At 54.9% G+C, this 14,006-nt stretch overlaps 1 protein-coding gene across 14 annotated transcripts in view; it reads left to right on the forward strand.

Moving 5' to 3' along the window:
• ZBTB7C (zinc finger and BTB domain containing 7C) overlaps positions 1–9,722 on the forward strand; it is a 376,759-nt gene extending 367,037 nt beyond the window's left edge. For all 14 annotated transcript variants that reach the window (XM_082416549.1, XM_082416553.1, XM_082416544.1 and 11 more), the window contains one exon: positions 8,641–9,722. In XM_082416549.1, the coding sequence (XP_082272675.1) occupies positions 8,641–9,292 (652 nt within the window). In that variant the 3' untranslated portion in view covers positions 9,293–9,722. The remainder of the gene's footprint in view (positions 1–8,640) is intronic.
• Positions 9,723–14,006: the final 4,284 nt, after the last annotated feature.

Raw genomic sequence — 14,006 nt, forward strand, 5'->3', positions numbered from 1 at the left:
GGAATGACTTCAAGACGTGGACACTTTTCACAGGCCTGATCCAGAAAAGCCAGCCCCTGAGTCCTGCCATCTGGGCTCCACCTCCTTTGCTTGTCCCCTGTGCAGATGGCTGACACTTGGAGACACCCCTCCCTCCAGGGGAGACCCTGGTCTGTGGCTTCAAGGGGATGTGCTGCATCTCAGGATACCTCAGGGCGAGCCTGCCCTGCCCCCCACCAAGCCCCCATCTCCCTTCCGTTCCTCACTTCCCTCTGGGCCTTTCCCACACTCCGCTTTCTGTGAGGGCCATGCCGGTCTGTGCCCCTGCCTTCCCTGGGGAGAGTTTTAAACTCGGTCAGTCAGGACAGACTTCTCACCCTCTTGACACCAGCACATCCTCTGCGTGGGCCTCCTGGTTTGGGCCTCAATGCTGTGTTGTATAGGAGGGTCGCATTCCAGAACCCTCCCGCCCAGCACATTCCTGCAGATCACTCAGGGTGGCCTCTGTGCCTGCCGGCTCACCACCCCTCCAGGCCACATCAGCTGTGCGGCGGTTCCACCAGCCGTCCAGCCCCCGGCCCTGCCCTCCCTGCGGTCTAGTCCCGCTCAGCAGAACGACAGCCATCTGGGCCCCCAGGCCTGTCTCCAGCTGACGCAGCTGCATTCCCGCCTCCATCCACATCTCCCCTCACTCTGTTCCCACTGGGCACTGGCCCTTCTGAGAAAGATCAGAAAGGCTCCGGGGTCCCCCTCCCAGGAGCAGAGATACCCGGAGTGGGGAGAGGTTGGAGGAGAGTTTCTTGGCCTCCTCCCCTAGGGACTTTATTTCTCACTGTGGGCTGTGGGTGCCCGTGATGGACACCCCTTGACACCCCTCCCCATCACATTCTTCGGAATCGCTGGTTCCTTGCTTCCCTCCTGTCGCCTCCCCGGAGCTGCCTGCAGGATTCTTTTCAGCCTTCAAAGAGCCTCAACCCTGGCCTGTCCAGGTCCGGGTGGCCTGTAACTCTCTATATAGCCAAGTCCCCTCGCAGCCTTTCCACGGGGACCCCCTTCGTGGCTGACTTCCTGCAGCCACCATCCGTGACAGTGCCCCCCGTCCTCAGCTGGAGGCTCTTCAGCGGCCACTTAGAGCAGCAGCTGCTGCCTCTTTGACTCGGAATTCCCAGACTCCCTTGCAATGCAAAGCCACTACCTGGGACTGGACCCTCTGCGAGGCTGAGGGACCCCGGACCTGCTGCCCTCACGTCCTCCTCGTGGACACTATTTTCCTTTCTGGAGCCCGAGTCTTTGCTTAATTATAGCTGAGCTTCTGCTCTCTGGCCAGGCCTCCTCTCCTCTCTTCTTGATGTTGATCCCACTTCCCCTCCCTCCTGGGGGACGTTGGAGCGACCCACCCTCCCGCTGCAAGGTGGCCCAGGCTCTGAGTTATGGCCTCCGATGCCAGCTCCCAGCATGTCCACACCCCGTGGGAACATCATTCCTCATGACTTCAGCAGCACAACATGGCGGAGGGGCCTTGGGTGTCCTTCCAACAGAGCCCCTTCTGCCCCTGAGGCCCCACTTGCTGCTCTCATTCTGTGGGTCTCCAAGAAGGGACTGCAGCCCCACCATCATGTGTCTATTCCTGGGTGTCGGGAATCTCACCTCCGAGCCGGCTCTAGATTTCAGCCAGTCCCACGGTTGTCCCGCCACTGATTTTTCCAGCTCTGAGACACCCCTGGAGCCCCAGGAAAGGCCTCAAAGGCTTCAACCAGACTGTGTATCTCTGGCCCCATGCTGTCCCCTCCTAGCTCTGGCCATCCCATGATCACCTGGACTCCAAGTTCCTCTGTCTGTGCCTGAGTCTATGTGTCTACTCCCCCAGCCTGGTCCAAGGTCACCATTTTCTTCCTGAGGGCGGCTGCAGCCTGTGCTGGCTGCAGAGACAGCTCCTGATGAAACTGGTCCTGTGGCTCTGACTTGGGAGAGAGAAACAGTTCCAGGACTTAGGGCAGAGGCAGCCTGGACCAAGATTCCCCCAGACCCTCCTCGTCAGGAGTCCTTTACTTCTATTCCCAGAAAGTCTGGAAGCCTGGGCCAAAGGTCAGGACTACAGGGTTAGTGGGCCAGAGGTGGCCCCTAGGATGGGCCTTGAAGAACGGGGAGCACGTGGGCCAGGGAGGACAAGAAGGCATTCATCCTCTCTGCGTGCAGAGGGACGCTGCTGCCCTTGGTGGGGCTTTTCCCTGCCCACCCACCTCGCAGGGCCCTCCCCCTTCCTCGTTGCCCCAATCCCTGTCATCACCACCAACTAGGCCTGGCCTGGGCCTGTGAAGGCCTCAGAAGGCTCTTAATTGCTCCTGTCCTGCCACATGGGTCCTTGAGTACAGGCATGCTTGGGCAATCTTCCCTCCTGGGCCCCCTGCATCCCATCCGCAGCCTGGCTCTCACAGGTGCTCCAGTCAGGTCTGGCGGACACGTAGTGAAGTCAAGAAACTGCCACACTTGAGAAGAGACCAGCTCCTGAGACGACAGTGGTCCCATGGAGGAGAAGGATGGGCAACCCAAGCTCTGTACCCCAAGAAATCAATCTCTGATGAGCCACGATTTCCCCAGTCTCCATTGAATCCCCTACCGACATCCCATAAAGGCTGCAACTTTTAGCCCCCAACCCCTGCCCCCCAGTGCAAGCCAAATGCTGATTGCTCCATAGCACCAGACAGCTCTCTCTCCAAACAAGGCCAGGAGCCTGGCAGCTAATGCTTTTTTTTTTTCCCCCTGTAATTTTTTCTTAGTTCTCCCGCTCCTGGCAGCTCTGGGGACCTTATTAAGATAATGTAATGTCATTAGCAGTGGCAGCAGGAAGATGATTTGTCTCAGACCATCAGCTTACCAAGAAGTCTGGGTGGATGGTGTTGGGAAAGCGTTATCCTCACTTGGGAGCCTCCACCGAGGCCCAGGACCCGGGGCCCTTTCCTTTCACTCAGGGGAGTGAGATCACCAGGACTAGCTCATCTTTCTCGACGATGAGCTCTCCGAGCTGGAAGGGGGGGATGCCAATCAAGGCTTGCATGCATGTGACCTGGCATGGGTCCCAGGTGCAGAGTAAAGGGATGAGATGGCAGACAAGGGGACAGGGCGAGGGAGGAGCACGTCAGATTTGGACTGGGGAGTTCTGAGAAGCGGCCCCGCACCAGCAGGTCGTGGCCATGACCACCCACTGTACAGTGATGAGCACCGGGCAGAACTCCAAAGCATCTGATGGGTTCTTATCCGAGCAGGTTCCAGTACCATCCGGGCCACATGCTGAACGTGTGCGGAGAGAGCAGGGCCGGCACGTGGGGACACAAGGCGCAGTGTCTCCTGGGGACTGCAGCCCCTTGGAAAGGGCACTGCAGTGGTGATCAGGAACCCCAGCCTGAGGGCTTGCATCTGCCTCTAACTAGCTGTGTGACTTTGGCCAAGTCTCCTCCCCTCTCTGGGCCTCGGTTTCCCCATGTGTAACACGAGGGGGTTGGAGCAGGTGCTCCCTAAGTTCACGCCCAGATTTGTGACCCCATATATTGCCCAAGATCAGGAAAGCTCTGGACAGATTACAGCACCTCTCTTTGCCTCCTCTTCCTCACGAGAATGATGGAAGGGCCAATTTCACGGGCTTTACTGAAGCCCTTATAACCAACCGCCTGCACAGTTAGGTCCTGACCCGAGCTCACGATTAGTACTGACAGGAACGTCCCTGAGCCTGGGTTCCTTTTTTGCAGCTGCCGGAGCCAGTGCTCATTGTCCGTGAATTTGCTGCTTCCTGCATCATCTTGCTGTCTAGGCGCCTGACAAGACAGGGCCACAGGAGCCAGGGACAGGGCGGTGGCTCCGCAGGCATGAGGGGCAGCTAAGGGAAACAGCACACGTGACGGCCCTGCCCTGGGAATAGCATGCATGGGAAATAAAGGCAGCAAAGACAGCCTCTGAACAGGTGTTCCCATCTGCCAGGAGCACCTGTGTGGTTGAATTGGGGCCACAGAGCGCAGACAGGGAGGCTGGGCCACCAGAGCTCGGGACTTGCTGGGAGGGCAATGCTCAGACGTGTGGGGCCTTTAGGGGGCAGGAGAGAATGATGCTGACAGACCGTTCTCTGTTGCTCCCTCCCTGCCCCTCAAGCGACCTGCCTCGGGCTGCAGTGTTCAAGTGCTCTGGAAGGTCAGGGCAAAGGATGAGACCTGGGTGGACAGAGAAGGGACTATGAAAGACTGCATTTGAGTTTGACCATTGAAGGATCGGGGGATTGGGAGTGGTAGACATTTCAGGCAGGGCAGTTTGCAAGGGTAAACTCAGAGATGAAGGATGTGGGTGCAGGGAAGAGGAGGGCTCATGGCTGGGAAGGAAAGAGCACACACGCTGGCATCTACGCTTGGACATCTGGTGGGAACCTAAGGGATGGAGCATGGCATCAAACACAGGATACGCGCAGAAGGGGAAGGAGCCAGGGCTTACCAGCATCCATCCCATAATATGGCAGGCTCTGAGCCAGGGGGGCTGGTGGTCCAGCTCATGCCAACAAAGATCCAAAGATGCAGAGCTGACCAGAGCACGGCCTGCTAGGGGAACAGTATGTCCATGTGGTGTGTGGGTGCGGTACTGTGTGGAGGGATGGGGGCTGGCAAAGGATACGGGGTGGTTATTTTTTCCAGCTTTATTGAGATATATTTGACATATAACACTGTATAAGTTTAAGGTGTACAACGGTGATGATTTGATATGCGCATATATTGTGAAACGATTACCACAATCACATTAGTCAACACACCCATCACCTCACTTAGTTACCTTTTTTGTGTGTGTGGTGAGAACACTTAAGATCTACTCTCTTAGTAACTTTCAAATATATAATACAGTATTGTTCACTATAGTCACCAAGGGCCCCCAGATCTCATCCCTTTATAACTGGAAGGCGTGAGCTTGTAAAGAGACTCCAAAGCCATGCTAAGGGGTGAGTTAGCACATAGGCCTTTGGACAGGGTTAGGGGGCTTGGAAGATTTTAAGGGGGCCCACCGGACCCCCAGTCCTGAAGGAAAGTGACCAAGAGCTCAGCTGCTGAGAGTCAGACTGGAACATTCCAACTCACTCATGATGCCTCTGCCAGCAGATCAGATGCGTAAAGGAGCAAGGGTAGCAGAGCGGTAATAGACGAAGCCAGCCAGCCAGAAAGAGACTCAGTATTAGCCCATTACCCAGATGCAAACACTCTCAGAACACCAAAGGTCAAAATGGTGCAGCACAGCCTCCCATTTTAGAGGTCAGGAAACTGAGGCCCAGGGCAGCAAAGGACCTGGTCCGGTTCTTAGAGTGTGCCGAGCCCGGGCCCAGCTCTGCCAATGCACATGCGCATTACATCTACCTGGAAAGGTCATTACAGAAATAAGGAGGCTGTGCGACCTTAAGAAAGCCATTCCCTCCCTGGGAATGGGCTGGGTTTGATCAGTATTTTCAAGGTCCTGGGAAGCATACTGCTAGCGATGGAGGTTACTGGGCCCACTGATTCAGACGCGCTCTCAGTAAACTAAATGCTCTCTAAATTTTTTCCAGGACTAACTTATGAGGTTTGCCCACCCTCCTCCCCACCCCTGCTCCCGTAAAAAGTCTCCACTGGGGACAGTGGCTCCTGCCCAGGCTGAGCTGCTCCCACAGCTTGGCCCAGTCTTCTGACCCCAGAGACGGAAGGCTGGCTGCAGATGCCCTGGTGTGATTGTTCAGGCTGCACTTTCTGAGGCAGCCCCTACAGGCTTCAGGCTGGGAACACTCAGTATGAAAATCCTCAGAAGAGCTTGCAAAGAAACCATGCCAAGATAGCCCTCCATGCCCCTCTGCCCCTCACCGGCTGGTACTTTTGGGAAAGCTGTTTGACTTCTCTGAGCCCCCAGCGATTCCTCAGTCCAAGTGAGGAAATTAATCCAGGTGTGTTGAATCGAGCTCACGCAAACCCAGATTCCTCGTCAATAGGAACTGATGTCTAGCCCTAGGTTCAACTCTGCATGGAGAGGTTAAATAACTTGCCTAAAGGTCACCCAGCAAGTTAGTGGGGGGTCTGAAGCTGGAGCAGGGGCTCCCACACCCCTAATGGGGGTCTCTTTCCTGCACCGTTCCTTGCCTGTGAATAATGACTTACCAGGGTCATTGAAATGGTGTACTTGCCTGCCCACAGCAGGTGCTCAATGAGAGGAAGTTATAGTCACCTTCTCAGCACGTCTCCCACACTTGGGCCAGTCGCCTCTGAAGTGTGATTTACTTTAGATGCCCTAACAAAAAGCTCAGGAGAAGCAGTGCATATTTAAAGAGGCCCTTGACATTTGAAGATTTATCATTTGCATTGTCCATTATTTGAGGGTGTCAATACTATTAAATATATGTAATAGTAATTTTTTTTAAAAAATCTCCCTTATAAGGTTGTAGTGAGGATTGAAGGAGATGATGTATTTAAAGCCCCACTGGTGACTCTCAGCTGACCCTCCACTAGGCCCTGGTGAGGATGAGTCCCTCAGCCAGTGAGTGAGCCTAGCCAACCACCTAGAATCAGTGTCTCATCAGAGCCTGAGCGAACGTGTGGAGTCCCGAGACGTATTCCCCAGGACGGCATGGCATCGCTCTAGGGCTACAAATAGCACTCTGCACCCCACCCCTACATTTTTACACAGGTCACAGTGCGGTGCTGAGGAGAGAGGCCTAGGCTGTTCTAGCCCCAGCTCTGCCATTACCCTCCCGGTGACCTTAGGGACTTCACCTCCCTGGTCCTAACCCTAACCCTCCCTGGGCCTCAGTTTGCCCACCAGCCAACTGAAGGATTAACCCAGGCCAGTGGTTCTCAGACCAGCAGCAGCAGCAGCATCCGGCGACATATTCAAAACGCAAACTCTCTGCTCTGTCCCCCGCAGACCTACTGACTCAGGCAGTCTGGGAGGGGGGCCCAGCACTCTGTGTTTCATCAAACCCTGATAATGGCGCATCAACTTTGAGATCCACTAGCCAGGATGCTCACAAATCCAATCACCTGGGTGAAATGTGGGTTACAAAGACCATAAGAGCAGCATGCTGGTGGCAGAAGGGCACATGAGATGTCACAGCGGGGTACTTACTGTGCAGCCTGGGGGCAGCAGGTGGGTTGTGGTAAGGGCAGGGACGGGGATGGCGGTGCCTGGTGTGTGAAGGATACCAACTCTCCCTTCCTCCTCCCTGCCCGCCCCACTCTCCACCCCCACCCCCCAGGTGCCCTCCAGCCTTTCAGAGAGCACAGGTGGGAGAAACGGATCTGTGCTTTTGGTCCTTCTCCCCTGGTCCCTGCCGGTGTACTCTTGAATGCCCTTTTCTCTCCTGCCCCGCCCCTGGGGAACTAGCCAGAAAATGAGAGCCAGTGAGACCTCTAGTGGCCAGGGGACACCAGGAGACCAGGACCCGCTCCTGCTGTCCTGGGGTTATGTTGAGTGTGGTTTAAATCTGGCCATTTTAGGGCGGATGCCTGGGCTCCACATCTGCTCCAACCTCAAAGCCGAGCCAAAAATTACAGGCAGATGCTCCACCCAAGCCACACCTGCAGGGAGGAGGTGGGAGGCTGGACACAGCTTCCTGGCCTGCCGGGCCTGATCAAGGAAGGCTGCAGAAGGATCCTGAGAGTTCTCGAAGCTCACCTGCCTCCACTTCTGCGTGGCTGAAAGGCTCCTTTCGCTGGTTTATGCAGCATTCAGTCTTTACGAAAACAGCCTTGAGATGTCCGTTTTCCTTTCAAGACCACCAGGAGGTGTGTTGAATCTAGCTCAGCACAAACCCAAATTTCTCTCCATCAGCTCTGGACAACAGGAACTGACGTCTCGTGCTAGGTTCGGCTCTGTGCAGAGAGGTTAAGTAACTCACCTAAGGTCACCCATCACGTTACCAGTGGGTTTGCCGCTGGAGCAGAGGCTCCCACACCCGCTGATGGGAGCCGCAGCCCCACGTCATATCTTACCTCTGAATAATACTGCTTAAACCCTGAAAAGCTCTGCCCTAGCTTAGGCTGCATTCTTGTTGCACCTGGCTCTTTTGTAAACCCTGGAATTGTCTGCAGACAAAGAGGAGAGCCGAGAGCTGGGGCTAAGAAACCGCAGTGCAGGAGACTTGCACAAGGTGTGCCTCATCCCTGTAGCCTCCCAGATTAGCGCTGAGGACTGACAGGTCTCAACAGCCCAGGGGCCGGGATGGCACCAGGGTGAACCTCGAGGAAAGACCCTGTTGCCTGGAGAGAGTGGAGCTGAAGGTGCAATCCAGTATGAGAAGTGGCTGCCCCATTGGAGGGCTAGTGAAAGATTGCTGACTTTCGGGGCCTATGTCCCCAGCAAGTCTATTTTCCAGTCTATGAGACAGGCCCTGACAGAGCGGGCACTTCATTCTTCTGAGCTTATGCGTAACAGGTGTTCTGGAATGACAGCAGCCTCTCTGGACCCAGCTCCTGATCCACTCTCTAATCCAGGGGAGGAGCCACACCCGTCTCGGGTGGCGCAGTAGTTGAAGGTGAATTCTAGCGGGGGTCCCATTCCTGAGGGTTGACACCACAGCAGTCGGGAGCCTGAGCGGGTTCTGGAGGAAGGGGAGCAGAGAGTGAGCAGCGGCGCCTGGGGTTCTGGGCAGGGACTGACTCTGGCTCTGCCTTGCAGGCAGGACAAGCTGAAGATCCACATGAGGAAGCACACGGGGGAGCGGCCCTACCTGTGCATCCACTGCAACGCCAAGTTCGTGCACAACTACGACCTCAAGAACCACATGCGCATCCACACGGGCGTGCGGCCCTACCAGTGCGAGTTCTGCTACAAGAGCTTCACGCGCTCCGACCACCTGCACCGCCACATCAAGCGCCAGAGCTGCCGCATGGCCCGGCCCCGGCGCGGCCGCAAGCCCACCGCCTGGAGGGCCGCCAGCCTGCTCTTTGGGCCCGGCGGCCCGGCCCCGGAGAAGGCGGCCTTCGTGATGCCCCCCGCGCTGGGTGACGTGGGCGGCCACCTGGGCGGGGCCGCCGTGTGCCTCCCGGGCCCCAGCCCCGCCAAGCACTTCCTGGCGGCGCCCAAGGGCGCGCTGAGCCTGCAGGAGCTGGAGCGGCAGTTCGAGGAGACGCAGATGAAGCTGTTCGGGCGCGCGCAGCTCGAGGCCGAGCGGAACGCGGGGGGCCTCTTGGCCTTCGCGCTGGCCGAGAACGTGGCCGCCGCGCGTCCCTACTTTCCGCTGCCCGACCCGTGGGCCGCGGGCCTGGCCGGCCTCCCCGGGCTCGCCGGCCTCAACCACGTGGCCTCCATGTCTGAAGCCAACAACTAGGCTGGTCCTCATCAACCCCGGTCCTGCTTCCCTGTCCCCTCCCAGGCCCACTTGCCCCAACCAATGGGTTTGAACTTTTTATTTCAAAAGGAAAAAGGAAAAAAATAGCAGCCGCAGTGGTATTTTCTGGGCCTCCTGAGGCAGCTGCCTCCCCTTTGCTGGTGTCTGAGATGGGCATCTCCTCCCAAAAGGCCTGGCCTCTCTCCAGCTGTCTCTCTGCTCTCACACAGAAACTCACAGGGGCCCATGCCAAAGAGGAGGCCCCAGGCCAGGTGTCCGGGAGCACTTTGGAGCTGTGTGGGGCTAGACGGAGGGAGGTGGCTTGGCCAGAGGCAGACCGGATGGAGCAGGGATGAAGGTAGGGTCACATCCTGAGCCCCACCACTCTAAGGCAGAGTCCCTGCTGACACTGTTCCGATGGGTCATTTACCCAATAGGGTAAGTGCCCTATTGGCAGGGAGGCCTCCCAGCGTCAGGAGGGGGGTTCCTGGAGTCCGGGCCCATTTTTCCCTCCCTGTCCTGTGACCGCGGACAAGTCAGCCCTCTGTACCCCAGTTTCACCCTGCTGTGAAAGGGGGCTGGTAATTTTGTTTCCCCCTCCCATCCACCCACCGACACACTCACACATGCCCATCCCTCCAGAGAGAAGCTTTGAGAGAGCAGGAGCTTTGCAGTCTTAACGTCCCTGGTGACACTGTTTTACGGGACTTAGTTTTATCACGTCCACCTCTACGTTGGCACAGGTGAGAAATGTGGCCAAACTAGACAGGGTAACAGAGGAAGAGGGCTGGGGTGAGCTTGTCCACAGCCCCCAGGCAGCTTTGGGGAACTCTAAATCCTACTCTGCCCTCTGGGCAGGCCACTGTGCGCATCCGGGGGCTACCATCTCGCATTGTCCCCACCTCTGCGTGGTCCCTCCAATGCCATTAGGAGTCTTTCAGGACTCTGAGGGCCAACACAGAAGGAATGGGGGCCTCCTCTTAACACCTGGCAGCTGCCCCTCTCCACCTGATTCTCGGAAACAGACAAAATGCTCAGTTACCCAGGTGTATGTTTGCTTTTCAGCTGTGGGCTTCTCAGGACTTTGGCATTGTTGTGTTTGAACACCCTCAACCCCTCCGTGGTCCCCCAGGGAGGAAGCCAGCTGTCCGGTGTGGGAAGTCAGAGGCTTGGCTCCAATATGGGCTTGGAGGGCTCTGAGTGAGGGCTGTCCACGCATGCTCCCTGGCTCTCTGGTATGTAGCCGGTCCTGAGAAGGAAGACAGCTCTGCTGGCCCAGTGCCTTCCTGATCTTCTCTCCCATCTCCTGCCCTTCCCTCCCTTTTCTTGCTGAGTTTGCTTTTGTTTCTCAGTAGCCCAGAGAAGGGAGGAGAGTTCTTCTGTGCAGATGGCCCAGGGCTGGTGTCCCCAATCCAGGAGCTGTGGACACAGAGACTTCAGCTCTTCCTATTGCCTTGGCTTCTTCCTGAGCAAACACAAACAAAAAGGCCAGAGAAGACCACAGACTCTGTCACTCTCCCAGCTCCCCCGCGAAGAGACCCGTGACTCCACACACCACCAGCTGCCCTTTCAGCCAGAGGGAACTGTTGCTGACACCCTCTTGTCCTCAGACGTCATCTGCTGGGCAGCCGCTTCTCACACTCCTGTCTCCATTTCTGACCCTCGCTTCTGGGACCCACCAGCCAACATGCCTGTGTCCCCGCCTCAGCCAAGGGAGTGGGGCTGACCCAAACTTTAAGGGAAAACGAGGAAAAACAAACAAATTAGAAACCAGTGGTGTTGGGGCTTTTGTTTTTATTTTGTAAAAGTAATGACTTCTCATAAACTCAATTTTTCAGACGACTGGTTAGTTCTTTTTGTTTTCTCTTGGCTGCAGTTTGGAGTTGTACATTGTAAAATATCCAAAGATGTCGAGTACTGTATGATCAAGAACTCGAAGCAAATGGGTCGTGGAGGTAGGGATGGTTGTGTTTTGTTTTGTTTCCCTTTTTTCTTGGGGGGGGGACATTTCAGTTTCCCTGTCTGTGGGAGAACTTTGGAATTTTTTTCTATTTATAACTTTTTTAATGTGATTGCTTTATGTAAAATGACACTCAACAAGGTTTGCCTTAGTGATTCAAGGGACAATCTTCCATAACTTTGGTCGCACGCTGCATCCCGCCGAGAAAAACTCTCAGCTAATTTTCTGGCCTATTTATTAAACAGTATTAATTGACTTGATTAAATGATATTGAGAGTTGCACTTCTGTGAGAGGTTACAGCCACAAGACTATCTGTAGACATTCGTGGCTTAAGAGGTTGACAATTGGGTGTCACAAATTTATAAAAATGTTGAAGATGCCTTTATAAAAAACACAAATCTTTGACCCTTATTTAATAATGTGAGGGACAGCGTTTTAAGTAAAAGAAAGCCACACTTACTCAATTCCCTGGTTCAGGTTGATTCCCTTTTGCATTGTCACTGCAGGTGACAGTGGGTGGTTGTGTGGTGGCGAGGCCAGAACTCAGATCGTCAGTGGTCCCCTGCATTTTGTGAGGCTCTGCTTGATCATAAGATTTTGGGTATCTATGACTCCGAGTGTGAGGGGTGTGTGTGTGTGTGTGTGTGTGTGTATGTGTGTGTTTACATATGCAGGTACAGCCTGTTGTGTGTGAGCAAGGGAGAGTCGAAGGGTTGCTGACCATTTTAACACAGCAGTCCTGCCAGTTCCCTGGCTTGGATTACAGAACAGCCTCTGGCTGGCCTTGCTACCATCTCGGCCTTCCTCCTTTTATTCCTTGGCACTGGAGTTGGACTTCTCTTCCTTGTTCACCTGATCCTCTTTCCCAAACAGAATGCTAGGCCTTGAAGGAGGTAAGAAAATATATTGCTGTCATTGAATGGCGTCAACGCTACTCAGAACCTGGAGCACAGACTCTCTGAGTAAAATTGGTCTTTGAACTGCGTTTTCTGTATAACCAAGGGTTAAGCCCAAGCCTCTTTTCTGTGATCAGATCCCCTTTCTTGCCATGGTAAGCATTCTTATAAACCCAATGCAGCATTTCTCAGTCCAGACAAAAGAGCAGATCTGGGTTTCAAGTCTGGACTCCAAGCTGTGTGTCCTCAGGCTAATCATTTCCCTACCTTGGTCCTCACTTGCCTCATTCTAATAGCAAAGGACACTGAGTTTCTCCAAGAAACTCAGGAACTTACAGCCTCTCCAAGTTTTCTACCCAACTTAAACACCCCTCAGCCAAGGGAGCCAGCCCTCTGGGGGACTGGGAACTGAATTCGAAAGAAATAGCCTGAAGCAACCTCCCCGGAGCGTGATACTCCTCTGAAATCTCAGGTAGTGGCTTTGAAATTCATGCTTCTACATTCTACTGCATGATAGATATGCATTTGTCTTAATATAAAAATATCATCTTGAACATTACTTGCCTTTTCCGCAGGATCTTCTAGTAAAGTCAGTGTCCCTTGGCTACCCTGCAGCTTGGAGTAGGCCCGAGCTCACGGTTGACTCAGGGCTTGAGGGGATGGCCCAGTGCAAGGAATACGAGGCCAGCTACCTGTCAGGGTTCCCTTCAGCACATGTATTCTAGCATCATTGGGTCCTCATTCTGGGGGTCGGTGTCCACTGAGGGCCAGAGGTGAGCATGGGGAAGAGGTAGGGAAGTGGGCCCGCTGGGCCCTGACCTCTGGGGGCTCCTGAGTTTCTCAGGTGAGTCAAGCCGCCTCTAGTCCTGGCCAGGCAGGTGTTTCACAGAGTCACGCAGGACACGGTCTGCTCCTCAGACCCCAATGTTGGGGTGCTGATAGCAAAGGGAACTTCGGTAGAGGGGGAGGGACAGAAAGGAAGATGAAGTCAGGACTGAGGACAGGCCAGAGATGCAGGGGCATCTTACCCTGGAGAGGAAGCCTTAAGATACATTAGAACAGGCCTTGGAACTTCTAAAGATCCGTCAGAGAGAGGAAGGATCTTGCCAAAAGTTTGGCCAACTCAAACCAATAGGAGAGAGATTCCAGGAGACAGCTGGGTGCCCAAAGGAAGGAAGATGAATTTTCTAACAAGTGGAGTTGTCCTAACTTGTTAGGACAACCTCATGAGGTCCCTCGTTAGGGAGTGAGCTCTCCGTCATTGGAAGGGTTTAACATCACCTTTCAAGAATGAGGAGATGCCTGCATGGAAGGAGGGCTTTCTAGATGACCCGCCCCTTGGGTCACTTCCACCTGATTTGTGAAAAGGAGACTATATTATATATCTTCATATGACCATGGAAGAAGGACTGTACCAGGGGAGTGGGGGACAAGTGAGAAAGATGAGTTGGGACACCTTCACAAAACCCAGCTGGGTGGCTTATGGCTGCCTGCTGCCCGCCCAGCCCCCCACCCGATGACCTACAGCATCCTGGGGCCAGAGAAACAGGACTCTGGGTAGAAAAGGCCCTGATTCATTTTGAAACCCTGGAGATGTGACAGGAGATCAGTAATGAACCAACAGGAAGTAAGACTGTCTCTCGTCTCAGGCCTCTTCATCTGAGCCCAGGGCCTGCACTTCCCGAGGGGAGCAAAGGTCTCCACTTGCAGTCCCGCAGAGGTCCCTGCCCTGTTCTGGCACACCTCTCCGCAGACCCCATCCTCCTGTCCTGGCAGCCTCCCCAGCCCTTCCTGCCTGAGGCTCCTCGGAGCACTTCCAGAAACAGGCAGGACTGGCTTTCCCCTTTGTGTGCCGTT

Source organism: Balaenoptera physalus, assembly GCF_965194825.1.
Source record: "Balaenoptera physalus genome assembly, chromosome: 12".
NCBI classification, from domain to species: Eukaryota; Metazoa; Chordata; class Mammalia; order Artiodactyla; family Balaenopteridae; genus Balaenoptera; species Balaenoptera physalus.